Source organism: Symphalangus syndactylus, chromosome 6, assembly GCF_028878055.3.
Source record: "Symphalangus syndactylus isolate Jambi chromosome 6, NHGRI_mSymSyn1-v2.1_pri, whole genome shotgun sequence".
Taxonomy (NCBI): Eukaryota; Metazoa; Chordata; class Mammalia; order Primates; family Hylobatidae; genus Symphalangus; species Symphalangus syndactylus.
In genome coordinates, this window is record NC_072428.2 from 127,680,756 (window position 1) to 127,708,158 (window position 27,403).

General features: G+C 37.9%; 1 protein-coding gene across 4 annotated transcripts in view; it reads right to left on the minus strand.

Annotated features, from left to right (window-relative positions):
* DGKI (diacylglycerol kinase iota) overlaps positions 1 to 27,403 on the minus strand; it is a 503,130-nt gene that overhangs the window by 339,185 nt on the left and 136,542 nt on the right. For all 4 annotated transcript variants that reach the window (XM_063642297.1, XM_055284147.2, XM_055284146.2 and 1 more), the window contains exon 2: positions 4,269 to 4,377. In XM_063642297.1, coding sequence (XP_063498367.1) covers positions 4,269 to 4,377 — 109 coding nt within the window. The remainder of the gene's footprint in view (positions 1 to 4,268; positions 4,378 to 27,403) is intronic.

A 27,403-nucleotide genomic window follows, 5' to 3' on the forward strand; every position in this document is an offset into this window, starting at 1 on the left:
AACTTGTTTTACCCCAACTGGCTTGGCTGACAGGCGTCATCCAGTGTCAGAGGGGGCAGCTGCTGCAGGCTGTCACTGTGGAGGTGAAAAGATGATGTCTTGGTGAAGAGTAGGAAGGCCAAAGTACTGTGTGCACCTTAAGATCTAACACAATGCGTTGAATTAGGAAGGAAATGTAAAGATAGTTGCTTGGGATTAAAAGGGCATAAATCCATTTATTTTTCAAGCAGACTTTGGAGTCATGCCTACCAAGCTTTTCAAGAACTAGAGATTATCTGAGTGCCTGTCAACTCCCAGCGAAATATCCCCTTCTCACTGATTGAGCAGAAAAACTGTAATCAGTTCATCCCCTGACATCAGTAACCAAGCAGCTACTAGGTCTATGATGCTGCGCTCTCCACTGTGAAGAGAAAACAAGCAGAAAACATTGCCCCTCCTTTTAAGCAGCCTGAAATCTGACAGCCACAAATAAGAAAGTCAAACAAAAAGCACTAAATTGGTTCTAAGGTTTGTAAGACAACGCACTACGAACAGAGAGGTGTTGTGAGGATACAAAGCAAAGACTACATCAGATAAATAGCATCGGTTTGATTGAAAAGATGAGCATGGCTTGGCAGACAGCAAAAGAGAAAATCTCTAGAGGAAACAGCAATTTTCATACTGGGTTGAGCCCAGTGTCCACTGCTGTCAATAGAAGACTCGGGTGTCATACTGAAGACTGATCCAGATAATCTCCACACACCATTGCAGGTTCTATCCCTGACATGCATGGAGGAAAATGACTGTGTGCACAGGCAGCCTCAGTAAATATCTATTGCCAAAAAATCTTCAAAGAATGAGCCCATGTGGGACTGAGAATCCTAAAAGTCATAATAAGCCATTTGAGTAAAACACAGCAGGAGAGAATGTTTGGGATTTTGAGAAACAAGCTAAAACTAAGAGAGAGACACTGTATATATCACAAACAGGGAAATGAGACCATAAAAATGGAATGCTTAAAGAAAAGTATTAAGTTCATGTACCCAAAGCATAAAAACTGTCTGCTACAATAGCACCCTCCTGGCCAAGAAGTGCAGGTGCCTAGAGTCTATGTGCACTAAATCAGTGCTCACCTGTGTCTCAGGCACCCCACAAACAGACTTCTCCTCAAAGCCTTTTGCCAAAGTATATTTAGGAAATACTTGTGTCCCTTCAGATGACTTTGGCACATAGGCTAGTGTCAGAACATGGCCCTTTTGGGATTCCACAATAAGTAGAAACTTGGGAACAAAGATCCTAACTCCAGGTTCACTCTGACTTTGCAACTTCAGACACACCATGAACAGTTTTTTAATCTTTTTCCTTACAGATGAAGGAAGAAGAATAGAGTAACATAAGCCAGAGAATCATAGTAGTAGAGGCCTTTGAGGTGACCCCCATTCATTCCCCTGAGCCAAAGCGTTACAGAGCAGAGAGAATTTCCACCCAAGAGTCAAGCGGAGAAAGGGAACAATAGGACCCTCGTCGTCCCTGCTGGACCCCGTCTGCCACTGTGGTCAAGACCTTCAGAAGCACAACTTGGCACTATTGGGGCCCTCTACCTTATCAAAGGCAAGAGACTGGAGTTCCCCCCACCTTTTTTATAAGCTCCTGCCCCCTTCCTTTTTATTTGAAAGAATCAAAGAGGCTCCAACCCTTTTCATTGCTCAATAAATAGTAATACTGAATTAAATAAAGATTGCTCATTTCCATACATTGAGTCCAGGAGAGTAGACTAATGGTAGAAGATGAGGGAATCAAACAAGAGAGTGGAGGAGAAGGAATGGCACAGAGAGGTGACTGTTTTTGCACCTTAAACAGAACAAAGAAATCCCTGGCTGGCTCCTTGAACAGAGGAGCATACTAAAATAATACAAGTAATCTAAAGTTTTAGCCAAAGAAAAAGTCACTGAAATATTTTTAACGATCTGCTTTTTCCTCTTTTCTGAAACAAATGCTTTACACGATTGTAATAAATGAGTGTAGTGTGTTGGTCACGGTTTGGTTTCTGTTTGCTGACACCAAAGTCAGCCCACAAAGATGTTGGTTTTTTTCCAGAGTAACATCTCATAACTCCTTACACATCAGATCTCTAAGCCCTCAGATGGACTGTCTCAAGGAAGGGCTTTCGGTTTTCCCACCATTGTTAAATGTTAGCTAAGTGTTTCATGTCATGCCATACTTTCAACAGACCTCCAAGATGGGGTACCCACAATCAAAGAAAAGGGGAGAAGAGGGAGGGATAAAAGATCACTAGGCACAAACCCAGCCTTCATTCCTATTTGTTTTTCCCTCATCCTGTACTGCCGCCTCCCACCACTGGCCAAAAATACCATTTTGATGAAATATTAGAGTACATACCTCTCTATAGGAATCAGAAAATAATACCTTGTGCCAAGCTCTGGCTCAGGCAGGACACTTCTTTCAAAACGCATTTTCTGATAACTATTTCCAACATCAAATGGGAACGGAATGTCCTTTTGTTGCATTCCAGTGACGTCCTCTGACCCCTGTGTTCTAGGCATCATTTCCTTGTATTTTCATGTTGATTTCCTTTCTGCCCACGGGATTCTAAGCCCCTTGAAGGCAGAAACCATATCTTCTTCACCTCAGAATCCCAAGTAACCAACATAGATTCTAGTACAAAGCAGGAACTCACCAAATGTTTGATGAATTAATGAATTCATCAATTACTTTAACAAATCTGCTGGCTGCACAGTTTACAAAAAAAAACTTTTTCACTTATTGTCACATTTGATCCTAACAACGTCCATGAAATACGGCCACAATTATCCCCATCTACAGATGAGGACGTTGAAGCTGCAAGAAATCAGTGACTTACCTAATGTCACACAAAAGGGCAGAGAAGGGATTTAATGAATGTTCGCCTCTAAATGATTAAACTACCCCTGGAATGTCTCACCTCAAAGAAGGCCCTACGGCTGCAGTCTACAGGATTGTTTGGAACATCGTGAATATTAAACCAACTCTTTCGGTTCCTTGATACATAACACACTCTCATCATTGTTCCATGCATACCCCCTTAGGTTTTATTTATGTTTATGCATTTAATTGTTTTTAATTATGTAAACACTGGTGCAAATATATTCTATTGTAGGTTAAGAGTTTATTAAATAGCTGTCCTGGAATAAAGAAGAAAACTCCAGGAAAGGAATATTCTTTCTATACACCAATTCAACAGGCTCAGGCAGCATGTGAACACTCTCAGGGTAACAATATCTCCACCAAGGGAGAAGCTGTAGTTCAAGCACATCCAGTCTTTTGCCAGGCACTTCATAAATGTGGGCAGCATTTACATTGGTATGCATCCAAGATGTAAAATAAGGATATTAATAAGTGTGTGCTGAGAGGAGAGGAAGAAATGCTGTAATACAGAGGATATCACATCATGGCATGGGTTTCCTTTCCCCCACCCCACCTTTCTCTTTCATATGGAGAAAAAGAACGTGGATTATCCCTTCTATTCAGACTCAACTAAAAGTGCTAAACAAGGTTCATCATCAGGGAAGGCTGGCAGGACTTCAGGGAAGCCCTTCTCTCCCTTGATACCTTTTCCTCATATTGCTTCAGGAAGGGACAAAGCCTTTGGGTCTACAGTTAGAAACAGTTACTCGGCCAAGAACTTGACTCATTGAAGACTCTCAATAAATGTGTTTAATCAACTAAAGAGTTTCAGACTATAATCTTCAAGTCAAGTTAATAGTTTTTGTGAGTGTGTTATGGTTAAAATGTTAACATAAGCTCATATACCCAACCTACTGATGCCAGACCCATCTGCCTTTGGTTAAGGGAGGAAGGAAAAGCAATAGAATGACACGAAGTGCCTGTAATCCTCTGGGAAAAAAAGCACCCAGAAAAACTCAGCTCAAGCTGAGGAAATCAAAACTTAGATTGCGTGATGTTGCACTAAGGGTAAGCTCAATTCATCGTCAACTTGGCAGAAACCAATAAAGACTGCGCACGAGGTACTTTTTAATCTTACAGCTGCAGTAATACTTCAAATGATTCAGGAAGCTTTTATCTTAGTCTTGAACACATCTGACTTCATATAAAGGAGCGATGTTCCTAGGAGTTTGAAAGTGGAGCTACAGCTAAGGTATCTGAGGACAGGTCAGCAGGCAATGTTGAAAATTATTAAGCAAGTCTTCCTTGTAGCTAGAGGAATCCTGAGAATGAGAGACACAAAACATGCACTGAAGTGATGTTTAAATGAAAAAGCCAACACCTACACTCCAGTCCAAAGTCGCTCTGGGCTCCTTGGCTGGACCATTTGCCACAGGAAGGCTGAGGGGATGTGCAGGAGCCAGATGCTGGAGGCCTGCCCGGGAGATTGCTTTCCTGCAGCAAGAAGAAAAACAAAAACAAAAACAAAGAAAAACCAACATCAGAATCTCATACAGAGCTCAAAATTTCCCATGGGGTAGAAACAATGCCTGAATTAGCCTCTTCCACATCTGAAAATCTTTACCAACGTATTGGAATATACCTCTCTAAAGTGCATGGTGTCAAGAGGGTGGCAGGTCCCAAAAGACAGGGAGGTGTCAAGGGGACCACTGTGGGGAAATAGTGCTTCAGAACCAAAAATTAAAATATAATCCTCTATTCAGAGTAGAGGGAAAGAACAAAGGTCTTGACTGTTCATTTATGGAAAAAGACCTAGGGTTTGGGCAGCCACCATACTTGAACAACTTTAAGATTGCCAGAGACTAAAAGCAAGAAAAATGGGTTCATGAGGTCTCCTACTGAAATTCCTCCATTTGCCAACAAAGCACTCTCCAAGCTGGTTACAGCTGAAAGTTCACTGTTATTTTGCTTTCCTCTCAAGAATATCATCCTTTCCCTATCCTCCTTATCCCTGCAGAGGACTACCTGAGTTTGAGGTTCTAAATGGGAAAAGACTGCTATGCATCTGCCAAGAAATTGCACATCCAATATCTTACCAAGACCCACAGTAAGATAAAGCCTAAACACTAATTAGATTTTAGATTTGTTGAGTGGAACATAACAGAATTCAGGTCAGAAAGGAGGGTATGAACTGGGAGAGGTTGAGATAGTCAGCCCTGATCTTGGTCTGCAAAGAAATGAAACAAGAGGGGCTACTTTAGCAAAGCCAATATGATCATTGCTGAGCAAAGGGAAGGGAGGAACAGTTAGAGCATAGTGGTGAGAATAAGAACAGCAAGAAGAAGAAAAAAAAAAAAGCAGAGATCACCTAGGGAGATCTGTGGGATTACCAGGAATCATGGAAGTTCAATTTCTGAACAGCCTCACAAAAAATGTCTCACAAGGGTCTAGAGCTTAAACATAAGTGCTGATTTGTGATTTAACTAAGTCGCTCCCTAGAAGGGAGAGGGGCTTTTCCCCTATAATAGTATCTAAGTGTGGTCTGAGAAGTACCTGAAATAGAATCAGGAGGGTCTTGTGATGCTGCAACTCTGAGTCCTGAATCAGTTGGAGGGTGAGGCATGGAAAGCTGCATTTACACACACTCGTAAGGTTGTCTTCTGTGCACTAAAGTTCTTAGACTTTGCTCTGTGGGAGCATGTACATTTAGGCAGCTGGGACCACAACTTTCCAAAGCCCATCAAGGGGAGTTCTAAAGAAAACATCAGCAATTTCATTATTTACTTTATCTTCATTTGGCTCTCTTCAGCTAGTCTTGTATGACCTGAACACTGCAGTAAGAATCTGCCATCTCTGAGATGAGGCCTGCAGATACCCTGGATCCCCAGAAAGGCCCAGATCCTCAGACTTCTCAACCCCTTGGACTATACAGAGGAACAAGGCTCCAGACAGTGGAATGGAGAAAAGGAAAGCGGTGATGGCCAGATCTGTGGTGAATCCCATCACAAATGAGTCCCCAAAGGAAAAGAAACTTGCCCCATATAAAGGGGAAGGAATAGAAGCAGAATTTAAAAGCTTTCTTGAACCCTGAAGGGCAGGTAATCTTTTCATCCTGCTCAGTGACCTCTGCAAACTCCCTCCAAAAAATAATTTGTAAAGTTGAGCAAGATGAATAGTAGCCCCCAAGCCCAAGGAAACACTGAATAGAAGCCAGTAAGAATCCAGGATTGTGCAACCATTAATCAATTACCAAGTATGTCAGAGAGCTCAGCAAGTGTCTAGACCTTTGGGTTTTGGTTTTTTTTTGTTTGTTTTTTAAGTCTCTTGTATTCCTATACAGGAAGTCCCAGATATAGTGGGTAGGTCTTCAGTAGTTAGAAGCGATCACATCGAGCTTGCTGGTAGCCTACTTTCAAAAGCTCCCACTGGGTAACAGACAATGTACTTGCTTTATATAATCCCCGAAAGGGTCATTATGAAGATGGAGGCCTTTAATGGTGACACAATATTCTTGTTCCTCACTTTCACCAAGGCAAATAATTAGCAACATCAATTTTGGCCCCTCACCCCAAAGCATATTCCATATCATCGAGCAATAAGAAAGTAACAGTGGAAGAATCTTATACAGTGATCTTTCATCTCAAAACAGTTTTCCTCCACCTATGTTGAAGGAACTTCTTTAGCATTTTTATTAGGATTTTCTCTGGCTTTGAATGGCTCTGTATGGGGACTCTGAGCTACAGTTTTCATCATAAGAAAATCAGATCTCTGCAGAGTCGGAATACACAGGTTCTACATTTGATTCCTTAACAGTCACCACAACCTAAATTAAGTGTCCTTACAAAAAATACCAAACCATACCCAAGTGCAAACTCTTAGAATGGCTGAAGAATATCTAAATCTTGGTTTAATGAGAAAAACACAGATCTTTCATTTTTTCATTAACTGTCCCAGACAGTTTTGATAAAAAAAAAATTTTATTAAGAGAGGAAATAAAATTCTACTGTCAGGCACCAGTAGAAACCACAAGACAAATGAGTTTAACTCATCAGAACTTGTAGATTCTGACCACCAACACCTGGTTACTCTTCCTAATTAGGACTGCCAGGAGGAGCCAATTGCTGAAATAATCAAATTAGGAGTCAAGGATTCAAGCCACGTGTGTCTATGAAAGATAATGTAGCTATATGATAAAGAGACATACAAACATTTAACCCTGAAAGAAATTACAGTCAAATCACACTCTTTTCTAGCCTGGGAATAGAAACAAGTAAGGCCTTTTTGTTGATCACTTATTTCTCTTTGTGGATACAAATTTAAGGTTGGTTTTATGTCTACACACATAAACATTAATTAGGAGAAAAAATAAGTAAAAAAACATGAAAGTGGCTGCCAGTTTGTAACTCTAATTGCCCTCACAAAAGGTCATACAAATAGAAAAAATATATTTTGGTACAACAGGGTGTACGAAATAACTTCTGATTAGAACTTTCCATTCTTTTAAATAACCATGGGAGAAAATCCTTTTCTCCAATAATTCGTACAGGCAAACACATTTTCTTCCAAAATAAGAAAATAGTTTTATTATATCTCAGACCTCAAATATAAGTTAGTGAAAGTTATTTTTCTATTTGAATTTATCTTGGTGGTAGATGATGAATTTAAGAGTCTAGTAGAACTTGGTGTGTGGTTGGGAGTGGGATGAGGGGGCAGTAGTTTTATGCTGCAATTTGCTCCTATTAAAAAAATCAATGGGGTTTCAACTTGTTCTTTCCTTCTGCTCAGAATCCTCTCAAGCCCACGGTCAGCAAAACCATAAAATGCCAATGATTCTTTCTATTAATTTCACAACAATACTTCATAGGAGATGGCTATAATCACAAATGCTTCTTTGAAAAGAACTGTGATATTAACTGTGAAATAGATATGAAAAGAAAATATCCTATAATGCAGTTTCAATAATACATCACAGTTAATATCAATTACCTGAAAGACCTCTAACATATTTAAAATATAAAAGCCATTATACATTTTAAGTAGCATCACATTATTTTCTTCACTTGATTCAATAAGACTATAAACTCCTAAAGGACAGGGCTCAATCCATCTACTAACTTTTTTTTTTTTTTTTGAGACGGAGTCTCGCTCTGTCACCCAGGCTGGAGTGCAGCAGCGCAATCTCGGCTCACTGCAAGCTCCGCCTCCCGGGTTCACGCCATTCTCCTGCCTCAGCCTCTCCGAGTAGCTGCGACTACAGGCACCCGCCACCACGCCCGGCTAATTTTTTGTATTTTTAGTAGAGACGGGGTTTCACCGTGGTCTCGATCTCCTGACCTCGTGATCCGCCCGCCTCGGCCTCCCAAAGTGCTGGGATTACAAGCATGAGCCACCGCGCCCGGCCTCCATCTACTAATCTTAATTACATTCCAGCCCTGGGGTAGACACAGTCTATATTCAAGAAATGCTTTCTGAGTTAATGAATGAACTTGACCAAGAAGCTAAGCAAAACAGCTTGCTGATTAGATCAAGGGTTGAGAAATCTGATTAGGAGGATTTGAATTATATCCCAGGCCTTACATTTCAGTGATATTCTTGCCTGAGAGAGTCAGAAATCTTTCATAGCAGCTCTTTAAAAATAAATGCAAATAAGGTAGAATCCAGTGTAGTGTTAAGAAGCCTAAGAAACATCAAAACGGCTTTGTGTGGTCAACATTAAAATGGAATCCCTTTGCCACATTCGTAAAGGGCATATGGTAGTGTTAATATTTTTACAATGTGTTTAATGAAACATGTGGCATATACTCTTCATAAATATAAACTTAAAAATTTATGAAGGCCGGGTGCAGTGGCTCACGCCTGTAATCCCAGCACTTTGGGAGGCCAAGGCGGGCGGATCACGAAGTCAGGAGATCGAGACCATCCTGGCTAACACGGTGAAACCCCATCTCTACTAAAAATACATAAAATTAGCTGGGCGAGGTGGTGGGCACCTGTAGTCCCAGCTACTCGGGAGGCTGAGGCAAGAGAATGGTGTGAACCCCAGGGGGCGGAGCCTGCAGTGAGCGGAGATGATGCCACTGCACTCCAGCCTGGGCGACAGCGAGACTCCGTCTCAAAAAAAAAAAAAAAAAAAAAAAAAATTTTATGGAAAACATGCAAATAAGTGGTTATTTAGCCAGAGATACCCTTTTCTAATTACCCATTTTGCAAATTTCTCTCAATTTCCTCTGGTTCCAGTTTCAGTCTGATTGTAGGTTTATGTGGCTCCCATTTTCCATCTATCCCCATCTTGCCAGCTCCCTCTCTGGGTGATGCTGCACGTGAGTACAGAATCAGGATTCTTCTTGCAGAGCAGAAAAGCACCAGAGAATCAGGAAGTCTCTTACCCAGAACACCTCCTAAAGATTGACACATTAGAGACTGGTGAACTCATCCTATTGTTCTAGAAAAGGAACCAGCTGTCTAAGAAGTTACTGTGTCTTGGTTTGATTCCCCAAGAGAGTTCTTAATCACCTCGTGTGTTGTTGTCTTTTTTCTTATACCATATGGGCACTAACTTTGCTTGTATTCAAAGCAGCTCACAGTGCTTTTTGGTTGACTTAGACAAGCTGCCTACAATGCAAAGGATAGTCCACACAATAAAAAAATTGTCCCAAGCCCCGCAGAAACTTCACCTCTGATTTATGTCAGGGAACAAACCATGCGTAATTATTTGAGCCTAAATCCTACTTCATATTATATATGAACTCAAAGTATTTTTTGATTATTTTAATGTACATTGAAATGTTGAAGGATGTAATTACTATTGAACCAAAGGTTGTGTTTTGTTTCCTAAGAAACTTATCCCATTGAGTCACTCAGAAAATCACTTTTGATATTGAATCTTCAACATAATACACCACTATTATTCTATGTTTGTTACCTTCACAGTGATTCTTCAACATTGGTACTCAACATTTGCCTACCATGGGGTTTAAGAATCAGTCCATTCAAAGCCCTCCAGGTATTTCTAATGTGTATCCTGGCTAGGAACCACTGTTCCACATAGATGTGCAAACATCCGACTACTTCATTATGTCTGTTAATGTGACTAAGCCCAGGTATTTACATATTGAAATATATCCATTCGACAATGTATTTACCGAATGTCTATTTTATGCCAAGCACTGTTCTAAATGTGTAGAATACAAGAACAAATAAAACAGACCCAAATCACTGCCACCTTTGAGAAGCTTACATTTGAACAGAAAATACATTTTGCCAGGCACTGATCTTTTTACATATTTTATGTATCCCTTGCAATAATAAGGTATGATCCCTATTTCATAATAAATTTCCCATTTTTTTATAATAAATGTTCTCCATGGAGCTTATGGAGAACACGTAAGCTCCATGTCCAACAACACACAGGTAAGAAGAGGTCCGAGTAAGATTTGAATGCAGACATCTAACTCCAGAAGGTATATACTTAACCATTTCACAACCTGACACTTTTATAAAATGCTGACAGTACACATATACATAGCAAACCAGACGTACTATAAAATTCACCTTTTCTGTATTACTTTTCTAATTGCCTTAATTATAAATTTCCTATCTCTAGAACAAGAATGCAAACTTCTACCAGCAAGAGGACATGTTTAGTAGGCATTGGAGTACAGAAGTTAAGCACACACCCTACCTTACCAATTAATGGTTACGTAGTCAGATAGCTTGATGTCTTTTAGCCTCAGTTTCCTTATATGTAAAATCAAAATAGTGCCTAACTCAGAGAATAGTGGAAAAAATTTGTGCAGAATGCTTGGCACAGAGTAAGCACAATCAATAGTTGCTGCTATTATTGTTCGTACACACATCAGCGGGCCCCCACAGCACCAGCCAAAGCTAGGTACATGGTAAATCTCTGAATAAATGTGTGCTTTTTGATTGCTCTCAAATCGTCTAAGTTCCCTGGACACTTCTGTTCATTCAACAAACATTTGACAAGCTTCCACCACGTGTCAGGCAGTTCAAAGGGGTTATTCAAACAGAAGATTTCCTCTTCTAGTCAGTAAATAATTCCACGGTTGCCAAAGGAATCATTCTTCTTCCCTGCCTAACCCATCTTCCTAATACAAAATCAGAAAGCACCGCACACTTTCCTCAGAGAGATTTACCAACATATTAAACACATGCAAATGTGCAATCCAAATGCCATTGGAAGTATTTATTATATTCATGTAAATGAATGCAATGCCCAAAATACTTTTTTTTTTTCTTAATGTGTAAAAATGGCCTGGCAGCTAAATGCCCCTGAGAACTTGTGAACTCATTTCTCAGACAGGATTTACTTCCGAAGTGTAACTTTCCTAACCACATCCATAAGGCAATACTGGTACGGGCTTGGCGTGGGATGTGGCAACAAACTCATTTTAAAACATGGTAAGATGACTTAACTGAGATTCTCTCCAGAGTTAATGACATTCTTCTCCTTATGGTATCACTTGAGGGAAAAAGTAATCCTTGAGAATGGAGAAAAAGTAATTATGCTGTTATGGGCTGAACTGTGTTGCCCCAAAGTTCCCATGTTGAAGTCCCAATTCCTAGTACCTCAGAAGGTAACCATATTTTAAGACAGGGTCTTTACAGAGGTCATCAAGTTAAGATGAAGTCATTAGGACAGGCCCCTAACCCAATATGACTGTGTCTTTATAAAAAGGGGAGATTTGGACCCAGACACACACATAGGGAGAAAGCCATGTGAAGATGAAGGCAGAGATCAGGGTGATGGTTCTATGAGCCAAGGAACACTGAAGATTGCCAGCAACCACCAGCAGCTAGGGGAGAGATTCTCCCTCACAGCCCTCAGATGGAACCAACCCTGCCGACATTTTGATCACAGACTTCCAGCCTCCAGAACTGTGAGACAATACATTTTGGTTGTTTAAACCACTCAATGTGTGGTACTTTGTTATGGCAACCCTAGCAAATACACATACTTCAAAACCACACCCAAAGTTTGAATTTAGCATGATAGGGTTTGGCTAACTTCAAAATGCTGACTTCTCTTTTCCAGTTGCCCCCATGAAACCTTGGGTGCCTTCCCATGATAATGCTACCCTTTATAAACTAATAATACTTAAACAGAAGCACATTCCCATGAAAAACATCATTCTCATACACATAGTAGTGAGCATCTGACCAAGTTTTATTTAACTCATTAGTAAAGTAACAAGTAGAGAAGACAAATGCAAATTCAAAGTATAAATAAGAAATTGAGATTTATAAAAGTCAGGAAAGAAATGCCTAAAAAGACTGCTAAATTAGATGTAAGAGTAGTTTACACTCTATGAATTCATAATATCTTAACCTCTGTGGCATTAACTTCTCTTTTAGTCTATAAAATCATAAAACATCAGCTTTTCACAGGTTAACTTCTAGCCTTCCAGAAATATAAACTATCAGCACTTCTATCAGTTTTGGATTATTAATAATACTCAAATATACAGAAACAACAAAATTATAGTACCCAAGAGTATCAGATGAGAGTCAATTACTAAATAAAAAGATTCTGCTTTTATTGGAGGAGGCTAATTAGAATATGCTCCAGTAAAATAACATCTTAAAAAAAAAAACAATAACCATTTCCCTTGTCAAAATTTAGAATAATTTTATTCTCATTATTCATGGTTCAAACTATTAATTAGAATTCCTTATGTAGCTTTATATATCTATATCTATATGTATATATAGCTATCTATCTATCTATCTGGAGATATCCATATATATATAGATATCTCTCCCGATCTCCAGATAGATAGCTATAGATAGATCGATAGATAGATAGATAGATACAGATATATATAGATATCTATCTATATCTCCAGATAGATAGATATCTATATAGAGAGATATATATAACTCCAGATATATATATATAGATATATATATAACTCCAGATATATAGATATATATATAACTCCAGATATATAGATATATATATAACTCCAGATATATATAGATATATATATAACTCCAGATATATATATAGATACACATATAACTCCAGATATATATAGATATACATATAACTCCAGATATATATATAGATATACATATAACTCCAGATATATATATAGATATACATATAACTCCAGATATATATATAGATATATATATAACTCCAGATATATATATATAAAACTCCAAATATATATATATCTCCAGATAGATAGATATATAGATAGATCCATATCCTGGAAAATATCTTGAAATAAATTATCTTACCTTCAAAGCAATAATAATAATTTATTGTGTACCTAGTATGCATTGGAAATTCTTTTACCCACTTTCTTTCTGATTGGAAACAGACTCTCAGACAAAAGTTTTCAAGAGGTTTACTGAAGAATGCTTGTCAGGGATTAAAGGAGGCAGGATTAGCAGAGTGAGAAGCTGGACTATGAGATAGTTGTAACAGAAGCCTCAGTTGGCCTCACAAGAAGTTCTGGAGCTGGATTGCCCTTCTGGATTGCCCCAATTTAAGGTAAAAGAACAAGACTTTCAAACTTTACATCAACCAGTCTTTGAGTACAGGCAGCCCCTGGGGAGAGTATAACCATGGCAGAGATCTTCTTGTGCCAGAGACAATACCTGGGAAGGGGCTCAGCTGTGGACCAGCAGCAGCCAACCCTCCCAGCAGCGGGGAAATGAGTACCTTGGTTCTGAGAAGCCCTGTGGGCAGCAAACCACAGCACACCTTTAATATGCATAGCAAGTTTATGAAATGGATCATTTTGTTATACTCATTTTATGAATGGGACCATTGATATTAGAAAGTTTAAGTAATTTAGGTAAGCCATACAGTGAATCAGTGATAAAACCAAGACTGGGGCCCAGATGTCTGGTTCCAAAGGCTCTCACGCTGTATTCCCTCTGAAAGGAAAGGAGAGAGAAGGGCCACAGAATAGAAAGGAAGGGAAGGATCCACAAGATGGTATAAGACCAGGCATGCAATGGACTAAATGCTGTCCATGAAATGCTCTCTTAGTCTGTTTGGGCTGCTCTAACAAAATACCATAGACTGGGAGGCTTATGAACAACAGACATTTATTTCTCACAATTCTGGAGGTTGGAGAGTCCAAGATCAAGGTGCCAGCAGATTCAATGTCTAGTGACGGTCTACTTCCTGGTCATGGAAGGTGTCATTTCACTGGATCTTCACATGGAGGAAGAGGCAAACGTGCTTGCTTAGGTCTCTTTTAAAGGGACACTAATCCCATTCATGCAGACTCCACCCTCATGACCTATTCACCTCTCAAAAGGCCCCACTTCCTGATACCATCACCTTGGGGGTTAGGATTTTAGGATTGAGAGGGGGCATAAACATTCAGGCAACTGCTCTGGTATGGGGTAAATAAAGAGCATGTTAAGAACACAGTCTAATGCTCAATTGGAAGTTGTTGCACACTGTCATGGAAATGCCTCCTTTGTCTCCTCCATATTTCCCACCTGGACTTACACCTTCAGGGAAGTCTACTTTTTGCCTTAAAGGCAGTGAGGTCTAATGAATATGGAAATTGGAGAAGGGGCTGAATTTTATATCCAGGTCAATGAATACAGAATAGATTTTGCCTACTGAGATAAAAAGATAATCCAGAATTGAACAAATTTAGGAAAAGCATTAGGCTGGGAACACTAATAACCTTAAGAACATAAGCCTTTTGGGACTTCAAAGACATTTTAGGGGAAAGGATTTAAATTTCCACAGGGCTGTTCCCAGTAAAATTGACAACAAGAAAAGTGTATCATTAGCATCCCACTCCCCATTTCGATGCTAGCACACTTGGTCCCTTCGCCCTTCAATTTCACCTGGACCCCTATACTGTCACAACCACAGTCTTGCAAAACTGATGGTATCGCTGACTAAACAACCCCCACACAAGGCTGTCAACTGAAGGCAACTGTCCCTCATAAGGCTATCTGTGTTCTCAGAAGGGGCTCATAAAAATGAAAAAATCCTGCATGACCCTAAGGAATGGAGTCAAATGACATTCAAAGTAGTTAAAACTATTTTCCTAAGCTGTAATTCAGAGTGTCATAGATATATGGGAGGTCTGTGGTGAGAGGCAAAGACCTAACTACTTATTTTGATGTCAGCCCTAGGCACAATGGTTAAGCCTACAAAGACCCCAGGGCACACCTATGTGTGGAGGAGACACACTGCCAATTTGTATCAGTGAGGTGAAAGTCCTGGAAGAAAACAGAATTCATCCCAGATGATTCAGGTGAAGATACTTTAGCAAAATAATTACTTAAAAGTAGAGCTGGGGAACACAGCATTACCTGATCTCAAGACCTGCAACATAGCTAAAGAAACCAAGAGCGTGTGGTTTTGGAGAAAAGGAATGTGAAGGTACCCAGAGACAGATGAATGGTTGTCTTGGTGCAGTGAACTGAAAGTAGTATTAAAAAATTTAAATCTCAGCCTTTTTTATAGCAGATAAAGGAAATCTAGCCTTATCAATCTCTTCTTACATTTCTTATTTTTCAAATTTTTAAATCACATTTGCAACTCTACCAAATTCTTTCTGAAATCAACCTGGCTCTCAGCTATATCTTTTAGTGCTAAGTAAAAAATAAACTGCCATGGCAGGGCGCAGTGGCTTATGCCTGTAATCCCAGCACTTTGGGAGGCCAAGTAGGGGTGGATCACCTGAGGTCAGGAGTTTGAGACCAGCCTGGCCAACATGGCGAAACCCCGTCTCTACTAAAAATACAAAAATTAGCCAGGCATGGTGGTGGGTGCCTATAATCCCAGCTACTTGGGAGGCTGAGGCAGGAGAATTGCTTGAACCCGGGAGGCAGAGGTTGGAGTGAGCTGAGATCGTGCCATTGCACTCCAGCTTGAGCGACAAGAGCGACACTCCGTCTCAAAAATAAATAAATAAATAAACAAATAAATAAATATAATAAAGTGCCTTATTTAAGGTTTAATAGGAAGTTGGTGGCAGAGCCACAAAGAGAAGTCAGGTTTCTTCATCACAGCCCAACTTGTCTATATTCCTATTATATGGCCTTTGTTCATCCTATCCAGTTTGGCCTGCAGATATACTTGTTCTTTTAATTTCCCCTACCTCACTAGCAACTAACTCACCATTAACTAGACTCTAATACTTCACATGTATCCTGCAGGCCTACTTGCAGAAAAAAAAAAAAAATGGTAAGAAAAAAAAAAGTCCTCAGTCTGATAAAGAATATATATGAAAAATCTATAAGTAACATCATACATAATGGTACAGAACTGAGTATCATCTCCCTAGCATTCAAACAAATCTGGGAGTCTGCCCTCACCACTTTTATTCAACATCATAATGGAAGTTCTAGCCAGTATAAAAAGAGAGGGAAAATAAAGTTAATAATAATAATAAAGGCATACATATTGGGAAGGAAAAAGTAAAATTGTCTTTATTTGCAAATGTCATGATTACATAAAATTCCAACTAATCTGCAAAAATCAACTCATTCTACAGAATGAGTAAGTTTGGAGTCACAGTGTACAGATACCATATATAAAAGTCAACTGTATTTCTGTATATATGCAACTACAAATTAAACAATAAAAATTTTAAAATACTGTTAAAAATAGCACTAAAAAACATGCATTATTAAAGGACAGAGACAATAAAATATTTGTAAGACTTTACACTGAAAACTATAAAACATCACTGACAAAAATTAAAGATGTAAATAAACATACCATATTTGTGTATTGAAAGATCAGTACTAATACTAAGATATCAAATCTTCCCAAACTGATACTTAGAATCAACACAATCTCTATTCAAATCCAGCTGATTTAAAAAAATGTATATAGCAATAAAAAAAAACATAAAATAGCCAAATAACCTCGATAAAAAAGAAAAAGTTGGAGGGAAGACTTTCACTACCCAATTTCTAGACTTATTATAAAGCTATAGAAATCCAGAACATGTGCTATTAAAGACAGAATTGACATTTGATCAATTGAAAAGAACAGAGATTCAAAAATGACCCCCACATGTACAGCTTCAACAGAGGTATTGAAACAATCCAATGGAGAGAAGGTCTTTTCAAGACAAGATGCTAGAAAAAAAAAGGTTATTTACATGGGAAAAAATAATATTGACCATATCTCACATTATACAGATAATACATCAAGAAGGATCACAAATAGAAACCTAAAAGTTAAAACTACAAAGCTTCTAAAAGAAAGCATTAAAAAAAACTGAATGACCTCGGAGTTCGCAATGATTTTTTTTAAGATAGGATGCAGAAACTTCTAACCATAAAAGAAGAAATTCATGAATTCAACTACATCAAAATTAACATCTACTTATCAAAAGAAGTAAAAGACATGTCAAGCAATACTTCTACTTACTCAGCACCTCCTTCCTATTTCTGTGCCTCTAGCAGGAATAGCAGAGCCATACCCCTGGAAAGCTGCTCCTCCACAAAAGCAGTAAAAACAACGGCAAGAATGGGCAAAATCGTTTTCCTCAGAACTCTTGAGATTATTTTTCAAGAAATGCTACAACAATCTGAGAAGCATTTGGTCACAAAAAATAACTAAACCTCAATAAGAACAGTGATTTTTGTGACATTTTAAGTTGCCCTATCCCCATCCTTGTCTCCCGGCTCCACAATAGCACTGAAAAATAACAGCTCCTTGATCCCAGTAAAAACCAGCAGCCTAGCAGCCACTGGAACGGGCAAAATACATTTGGAGCTTCCCAAAAAACTATGCTCAGACAACTGTCGTAATGTGACGTGTCTGACATTCTCTGAAAACCCCCATTCCATGGCTTGTTTTTCTTCAACCTGGCTCAGACTCCACTCAGCACTTTCACCAGTGGCATTTGTTGAAAATAATCAGTTATGAATTTTTAACACCATGGTGGCCTAAGATGATGATAACAACTGGGGCAAATAAGAAACTAAGCAAAAATCTTAAAAGGAAAAGCTGGAATTAAGCTGTACACATACGTTGTTTCAGAAAGCTTCAACATATTCCTAAAAATTTAGAAGACCATGCACAGGTAGAAGACTGTTCTCACACTGCTATAAAGAACTACCTGAGAGTGGGTAACTTATGAAAAAAAAAGAGGTTTAATTGACTCACAGTTCTGCAGGTTTAACAGGAAGCATGACTGGAAGGCCTCCGGAAACTTACAACCATGGTGGAAGGGAAAACAAGCACTTTCTTCACATAGCAGCAGGAAAGAGAGGGAGAAGGGGGAAGTGCGATATACTTTTAAACCATCAGATCTCATAAGAACTCACTCACTATCACGAGAACAGCAAAGAGGAAATCCACCCACATGATCCAATCACCTTCCACCAGGCCCCTCCTCCAATGTGGCATGAGATTTGGGTGGGGACACAAATCCAAACCATGTATAAGACTGTACACATGCTCAGGAAAAATCTGAGAAGGCCCTAATGTCTCACTTCTGGCTGAAAGGGAGACATTACACAAACAGGAAGTGATGGCCAATGCAAAGTTGTAAACCATCTTACACATGCCTGAGTGTTGAAGATATGCCCCACTATTCATAAAGAGCCACTTGAAAAAGTTGGGGACACTTACTATACTCAGGTATTTAAGAAAGAATCTGTCCAATAATTAGATCATTAGATGGCCACTAAGCTAACCAGAGACTTCAGTAGTCATACACAACATAGAAAATAGACTTTACAGAATTAGTCAACAAACAAGCAGCAATGACAATACTACAATCAGCAACATAAACAAACACTGGAGAGGAGTGAGAGAAGATCTGATTTCCAGAGTTGTCACACTATATTATTTAAAAGGTCCTGTTTTAAATAAAATTTTATGAGATATGCAAAGAAACAAGAAAGTATCACACATACACAGGAAATGAGGAAGTCAATAAAAATTTTTTTGGAGAAGATCGGACATTTTTTTAAAATTGCAGGCCAGGCACAGTCGCTCACACCTGTAACCCCAGCACTTTGGGAGGCTAAGGCGGGCAGATCACTTGAGGTCAGGAGTTTGTGACCAGCCTGGCCAACATGTTGAAACCCTGTCTCTACTAAAAGTACAAAAATTAGCCGAGTGTGGCAGCACATACCTGCAGTTCCAGCTACTCAGGAGGCTGAGGCAGGAGAATCACTTGAACCCAGCAGGCGGAGGTTGCAGTGAGCCAAGATTGTGCCACTGCACTCCAGCCTGGGGAAATAAATAAATAACAGCGCCTATATTAAAAATATTTAAATAATTAAAATAAACCATGTCTAAGGAGCTAAAGGATACTATGAGAGCAGTGTTGTATTAAATAGAGAATATCGATAAAGAGATAGAAAATATTGAAAAGGAGCCAAATAGAAATTCTGAAGTTAAAAATATCAAAACTGAAGTAAAAATTCACTACAGGTGCTGGACAGCAGATTGAAGCTGATAGTTGAAGGAATCAGTGAGCTTGAAGATAGGTGAATTGTAATTGTTCAATTAAAGAGACAGGAAAAAAAGGGGGATGAAGAAAAAAACAGATCTTCAGAGACCTGTGGCAGACCATCAAGCATACCAGCATATTCATAATAGATATTCCAGAAGAAAAAGAAAGAGAAAAGGGGGCAAAAAGAATATTTAAAGAAATGACAGAAAATTCCCAATCTTGAGGGGGGAGAAAAATATTAATCTATACGTTCAACAGTCTCAACAAACTCTAAGATAAACTCAAAGACCTTCACATCTAGAAACATCATAGTCAAAATGTCAAAAGTAAAAGATAAAGAGAGTATCTTGAAAGCAGCTAGAGAAAAATAAATCATCACATGCAAGGCATCCTTCATACTAATGGCTGGCTTCTTCAGAAAATATGGGACCAGAAAGAAGGCAGTGAGATGATATGTTATACGTGCTGAAAGGAAATAAAAACAGTAACTGTCAACCAAGAATTTTATATCCAGCATGACTATCAATCAAAAATGAAGACAGAAATTCTACGTGGATGTTTCACAAAAGAAAGATCTATAAATATGCCCAATAAGCCCAGAAAAAAATGCTCAATACTTTAGCTATCTGGGTAATGTAAAGTAAATCCACAATGAAATGTGATTTCATTTCACTAAAATAAAAAGACAGAGAACACTAAATGTTGGCAAGAATGTGGAACAACAAGAACTCTCATATATTGTTGGTGGAAGAATAAAATAGTAAATCACTTTGACAACTATTAGACAGTTTTTAATGCACTTAAACATAAATATGCAATATGACCCAGCAATTTCACTCTTAGATATAAAAAATTATATATAAATATTCATAGCAGCTTTATTCATATTAGCAAAGAAAAAAGAAAACAATTCAACTGTCCATCAATAGGAGAATGGATCAAAGAAACTATGGTATATTTATAAAGTGAAATAGTACTCAGCAATAAAACAGAATGAACTACAGATACTTCCAACAACATGAATGAATCTCAGAAACATTATTCTGAGTGAAAAAAAATGGGACACAAAAAGAACATATTGTATATGTATTTATAATATATAAAGTTATAGAACAGGAAAAACTATCCTATTGCAGTAGAAATCAGAACAGTGGCTGCTGAGTGGAGGGGAGGTGGCTGATTGGGAAGGCACACAAGTTAACTCTCTGGAGTGATGCAAATGTTTGATATCTTAATAAAGATATAGGTTATACAATTGTGCACATTTGCAAAACTCATAACTTGCATTTAAATATACCTTAATAAAAATTACAAAATAGAATAAGGCATGTAAATTAACAGACAAATAATAAATATTTATTGAAATGATAGCTATTATTATTAAACAATGGAGGTCACTATCCACGAACATAACTTGTTTCTTATTTCTATGATGTTCAATGTGATCATGAAATTAAATATGGAACATGCAGTAAAGATATAACCCTGAGGGAGGGTCAGGAGCAAAACAATAAAAAACTTACAAGCATCTTTATTTATGAGCCCACAAAACAATCATTTGGAAACTCATCTTTTTAAGCTAATTTTTATTGCATTCCTACTAGGCACCAAGCATGCTATTCTATTAAAACTCAGGTCTATGCTAATTTTAATAGCGGAATCACCACCCAGATTAGCAAATATTCAGAAATATTTATCTTTTTTAAAGAAAAGTACCTATTTGCTATCTACTATATTGCCAGGATCAAGGTTTGTTTATACCACAATTTATCAGTGCCCCCTTATAGGGCCTTTTTACCCAAAGATACAAACCACTGGGGTCTCCTCTTTTCTGTAACTCTTGATGTATTTCCTTTTCCTTGTTCTCTAGGTACATTAAAATAGCTACACAGATGAAATATGCAGACCACCAAGGGAAAATATGAAGTTTGGCCTTTAGTTCCAGTTAAAACAAAATGTTAGGTCTTATACCACAGTGTTTACCTTGAAGAAGAAATCAAAGACTGGGTGGTATACTGAAGTACCAGAACACCCTTATTTTATTTTATTTTATCTATTTTTTATTTTTTATTTTTATTTATTTATTTATTTTTGAGACACAGTCTCGCTGTGTAGCCCAGGCTGGAGTGCAATGGCGCAATCTTGGATCACTGCAACCTCCACCTTCCGGGTTCAAGTGATTCTCCTGCCTCAGCCTCCTCAGTAGCTGGGACTACAGGCACACGCCACCATACCCAGCTACTTTGTTGTATTTTTAGTAGAGACAGGGTTTCACCATGTTAGCCAGAATGGTCTCGATCTCCTGACCTCGTGATCCACCCACCTCAGCCTCCCACAGTGCTGGGATTACAGGCGTGAGCAACCACGCCCAGCCAAAACACCCTTATTTTAAATAATTCTCTCCTAAGAACCAGTCCTAGGTTATTGACCTTCCAAAGGGAACTATTTCAATAGTTTAATGTGGACTCTCAACTTCACTGATTATGAATGAGAAAGAGCTTTATTTTCCAACAACTATTTCCCCAGTCATGACATGTTAAATCTATCCTCCCTAACAGTCTCCCCTAACAGTCTCATTTGATTTCCGCTGGTCAATCTTGTTCACTTTGATCTTGTTCATTTCATTTTTCATTTCTAATTCTAAATGCCACCACTCCTCCCTTAGACCTGTGGTACAAATGGCTTTGAATTAGGGAGTGGGGTGGTCTGCTTATCATAAGTACCTCTATTCACCTGTGCAGATTCCTCTAGCATTTTGGAAGAAGGAAAGAGAAGGAAAAGGCAGTGTCCTCAACTGATTGGATAATGTTGGTAGCATCACTGGCCTTGGCAAGCCATTAGGGCACATTGAACGTATTGTCTTGAACTGATGGTAGCTTTAGTGTGCTCCATTGACCCACACAGCTCTCCCAGCACTGACCATTGATATGTCTCAATCTGTGTTCATACCCAAACCTCATGTTTAACTGTAATCCCCAATGTTGGACGTGGGGCCTGGTGGGAAGTGACTGGATCACAGGGGTGGTTTCTCATGGGTTAATACCATCCCTCTTGGAGCTGTCATCATGACAGTGAGTTCTTCTGAGAACTGCTTGTTTAAAAGTGCGTAGCACTCCCCACCCTCTCTTTCTTCCTCCTGCTCTGGTCGTATAAGATGTGCCTGTTTCCCTTTCTCCTTCTGCTATGATTATAAGTTTCCTGAGGCCTCCTCAGAAGCAGAAGCCACTTTACTTCCTGTACAGCCTGCAGAACCATGAATGAATTGAACCTCTTTTCTTTATAAATTACCCAGTCTCAGGTATTTTTTTATAGCAATGTGAGAACAGACTAATACAACCATCCTGACCAAGATCTTGTCAGATCTTCCAGTTAATACCAGGATGGTAGCATTATGATCCATTCTTCTAATACACAGGGCATTATTTTGTTTTGTTTTGTTTTTTTGCCTCCAAATCTCCCCAAATTGTGAGGATACTAACAAGACTGGACCCCTATCCCTAAAGTTTCAATTATCTGCGCCTGACAGCAGATACGGCATCAGTCTTCCAAACTTTCTGGGAACCAGAACTTGCAGTAAACCCCAACTTGTGCCCTATTCCTGCCTGGCAGTACCCCACTAAGATGTCTCTTTACAGATTCTTCTCTTCTGCCAGATAGGCAGGTCGCCAAGCCTGGCTAAGCATATGTTCTAATGGAGATTAAAATACCTGTAGTGTCTTCTTTGAGACAACCATAACTTGGATTAATATTCTCTTTGAGCCTCTCTCCCTACTCTTAGTGGCAGATTTAGAGTAAAGGAAGCAATTAAACTTGCTTTATTAACATTGTACTCCAAAAAAAGCAGTATCTTCTCTCCCATTCTCCCTTTATATTAATTTACAGGAGTGGAAGTGACAGCTTTGGAGGAACAATTTTCTGATCTCGGTCCTCCCAGTAGATGTCTGGCCTTAACCACTGGCAGCTCTCAAAACTTAGAATGTAGGATACTTAGTTCAGCTTTGGAACTTGGCTGTAATTCTAAGATAACAGGAAACATCTGATTCAATAAATATATTTAGCAAAAAGAAATGGGTTTTAGAATCAGACTTTTAGACATTCAATATTTTTATTCAGCATCTACTGTGTTCTAGGCTCAAAGTAATTGCTGTTTGTATGGAAGTAAACAAAACGCACATGGTCCCTCTTCTTGCTTAGCTTATGATCTCAGGGGAAAAAACAGACAATACATAAGCAAGCAAATGCATGAATTATTGCTAATAGATCTGCTATGAAGGGAATGATGGGAATAAGTGGTAGAAAATGGGAATGATGTTGATAGGGAAAGGCTACTAAGAGGAGGTGACAGAAACAGGATTTGAAGTGACTTCGAGTAGAAGCCATGAAGATGCAATTAAGTAAGAATATTAAAGGTACCTTTTTCCTAGAACACAGGAAAAAGGCATCTGTTATAACTAAATAGATAACTACTGGCATTGTAAAGTGGAAAGTGGACTGGACAGAAAACCAGATTCAACGCATTAACTTTACAGCTCTGGGCAGGTCACTTCACTGCTCCAACCCTTTTTTTCCTCAACTGTAAAAGAGAAGACAACATTTTACAGGAAATATGAGACCATAAACTACTTTATATAATAAAAATATTTGTTTTTAAAGCTTCAATGTACTTGATATGATAAAATAATGAACATCTACTTTTAAGCAGAGATGGATTTATTATGAAACTAAGGAAGCTTAAATTTTAGGGCCTCTTGCTCTTATGGGCCACTGAGTACTGGGAGTCACAGAGTTTCGTGTGTAGGGAGAGGAGAGAAGATACAGTCAAGAAGCATTTATATGTAAACACTTCTGGCATATTGTCTAAAGTGATGTCAGCAAAAATGAAAGACTAAATCGGAAAGACTCCACTCATCTTAAAGACTACGAGAAAAATGTTCATCTTGAATATTGGCACTAAGTGATGGAAGGAAAAGCATCTTTCCAACATATCTGACCGCACACTAGCCCTTACATGCCTTCGTTCTCTAGGTTATCCAACAGACTGCAATCCAAATACTTAGTATAAAGTACTCATGGCTTGATAAATTTCCCTGCATGTCCAAGAGCAAATCCTCTCTGAAGACCCAGGTCTCAAAGAATTCCAAAAAAGGACCAAGACACATGAAATCTTCATCAAAAATCACAAACACAGGAGAATGAAAAAGAATCAATGAGTACAAGCCAGCAAAAACTCCAGAAAACTGAAATTATAATAAGTAGAATATAAAATAATTATGATTAATGCTGAAAAATAAAAGATGGGGTTAAAACTAAGACTAAAAAAGAGACTATGAAATTATCATAAATAGAATATAAAATAATTATAATTAATGCTAAAAAATAAAAGATGGGGTTAAAACTAAGACTAAAGAAGAGACCATAAATAAACAAATGAATAAATACTTTAAAAAGAACAAAAATAAATTTTAATAAGGAAAATTATGATTAAAATTAATAAATGGGTTATAATAGCAGACAGAAACAGAAAAAAATAGTAAATTAAAATGTAGATCTAAATAAATTATTAAAGTATTAAGAAACATAGAGAAGAGAAAAAAGGTAAATCTAACATGTTTATTAGAGATTCAAAAAAAGAACAGAGAGAATTGAAGAGAGAATTGGGTAGAGACAATATTTAAAGGCATATTAGAAAGTCATTAAAACCCAAACAAAAGGAAAGCTGTGTTCATACCATGGAAGACTCAATATTTTGAAGCTGTCAATTCTCCCTGAATGATTTATGGATCCGTACAATTTCAATCAAAAGTCCCACAGGCTTTTGAGTGAACTTGACAAGCTAATTCTAAAATTTATAAGGAAGAGCAAAGAACAAAAGGAGTTAAGACTACCTATGAAAAAGATTTGGAAGTAGGGAAGGCATTAGCAGATATCAAGACCTGTTATAATCCATTAACAATTAATACAGTGTGATATTAAGACAGAAATAAACTGACCAATGAAACAAAGAGAGTCAGAAACAGACCAAAAAATACATAGAAACCTGATTTATGACAAAACTGGCATTTCAGAATAATGAGAAAAAATACACTTTACAACAAATGTTCCCACAATAATTGCTTATCCTTATAGAAAAAATAAATAAAATTGTATTTATACCTCAAAGCATATATACATTTGATCTCAGGTAGATTAAAAATGGAAATGTGAAATACAAAACTATGTTAAGTTTTAGAAGATAATATAGGAAAGTATCTTTTTAGGATCAAAGTGAACAGAAGCAGTTAATAAATAGAATACACACAAAAAAAAATCCAGAAATCCTAAAAGGAAAATATTTATAAATTCAATTGAATTAAATAATTCTGTTCATCAAAAACACCATGAAGAAGGTAAAAAGATTAGCCACAAAATAAAAGATGTTTTCTACAACTAATAGGTACTAATAAGAAAAAGATAAACACCTTCCCCCAAAAAGTGAACCAAAGACTTGAACAGGTAGTTTACAAAAGGAGAAACCAAATATTAATAGTAAAAAAAGAAAAACATGTTCAGATCCATCAGATAACTGGAAATTCATCCCTGTCCTCCTCCTCCCCACTTCTCTTCTTCTTTCCCCCTCATCATTCCTCTACCACTTTAAACTAAACAGACTGACACAAATTTTAAAGTGTGACAATACTACCTCTTGGCAAGATACACAGCTTACATACTGTCACAAGGAGGACAACATGGTTCATCACCACGGAAAACAACTTGGTGTTCTATAGGAATATTGAAGGTGCACATAAACACAGGAATTATACTCCAGGATATGCACCCTAGATAATCTCTGGTATATACACACAAGATGATAGTTAAAATATCATATCAGCACTATTTATTACAGAAAAATATAAAGGCAACTCAAATGTTAGATGAAAGCAGAACAGACAAATACATTGCAATATAGTCTAACAATGAAATAATACTCTTTACAAATGAAAATAAATGAACTACAGTTCCATAGAACAAAACAGATGAAACTCAAGAACACAGTCGTGACTAAAAGTGTTAATTGCAGATTGCACACAGTAGTATTTCATTTACATAACATTTTAAATGCAAATAGAGCTATACTATGTATTCTTGAGAGGGGGCATGGAACAGAGGGGAAGAGTACAGAATTTGCAGTCGGACTGCCTGAACTGGAATTCGGGTTAATCTCTATATATCTCGATTTCCTCATCTGTAAAATGGGGATACCAACTTTTTTTTTTTTTTTTTTTTTTTTTTTTTTTTTTTTTTTTAAGACGGAGTCTCACTCTGTCACCAGGCTGGAGTGCAGTGGCGCAATCTCGGCTCACTGCAACCTACGCCTACTGGGTTTAAGCGATTGTCCTGCCTCAGCCTCCCGAGTAGCTGGGATTACAGGCGCAAACCAACAACCCAGCTAGTTTTTGTATTTTTAGTAGAGATGGGGTTTCACCACGTTGGCCAGGATGGTCTCAATCTCTTGATCTCGTGATCTGCCCATCTCCGCCTCCCAAAGTGCTGGGGATTACAGGCATGAGCCACCATGCCTGGCCGGGGATACCTAGTTCTGAGGATTGCTTCTGAGTTAAATGAATGTATGGCATTTAAGTGCTTGGCACATTGAAATCACTATATGAAAGTTTTATGCTACTATCATTAGTAAAGATACAAATATTTGGTTAAATATTCATAAAAACAAGGGAACAATAAGCGAAAAATTCAAGCTTATTGGGGATGCTCAGGAATAGATTAAGGAAAATAAGCAACAGACTTCAGAGGTTATTACGATGGTACCCTTTGTTATTAAAATGGGTAGGGAATACTCAGATATTTGTTGGGTTATTATCCTTTATAATTTCCAAGTATTTTGTTGTATCCTACTATATATTCTCTTCTCAATAAAAATATTTTAACCGAGCATCAGATTTATTCTAATTATACACTTAGAACACTTCATGTTTTGTGTTCTAATTAAAATTGAAAGTGTGCCATATTAACAACAAATTTTAGTAATGATCTCAAGAATGTGCAATAATAAAAATATTTTAAGCGTTATAAAATTAGAAATAGAAAGA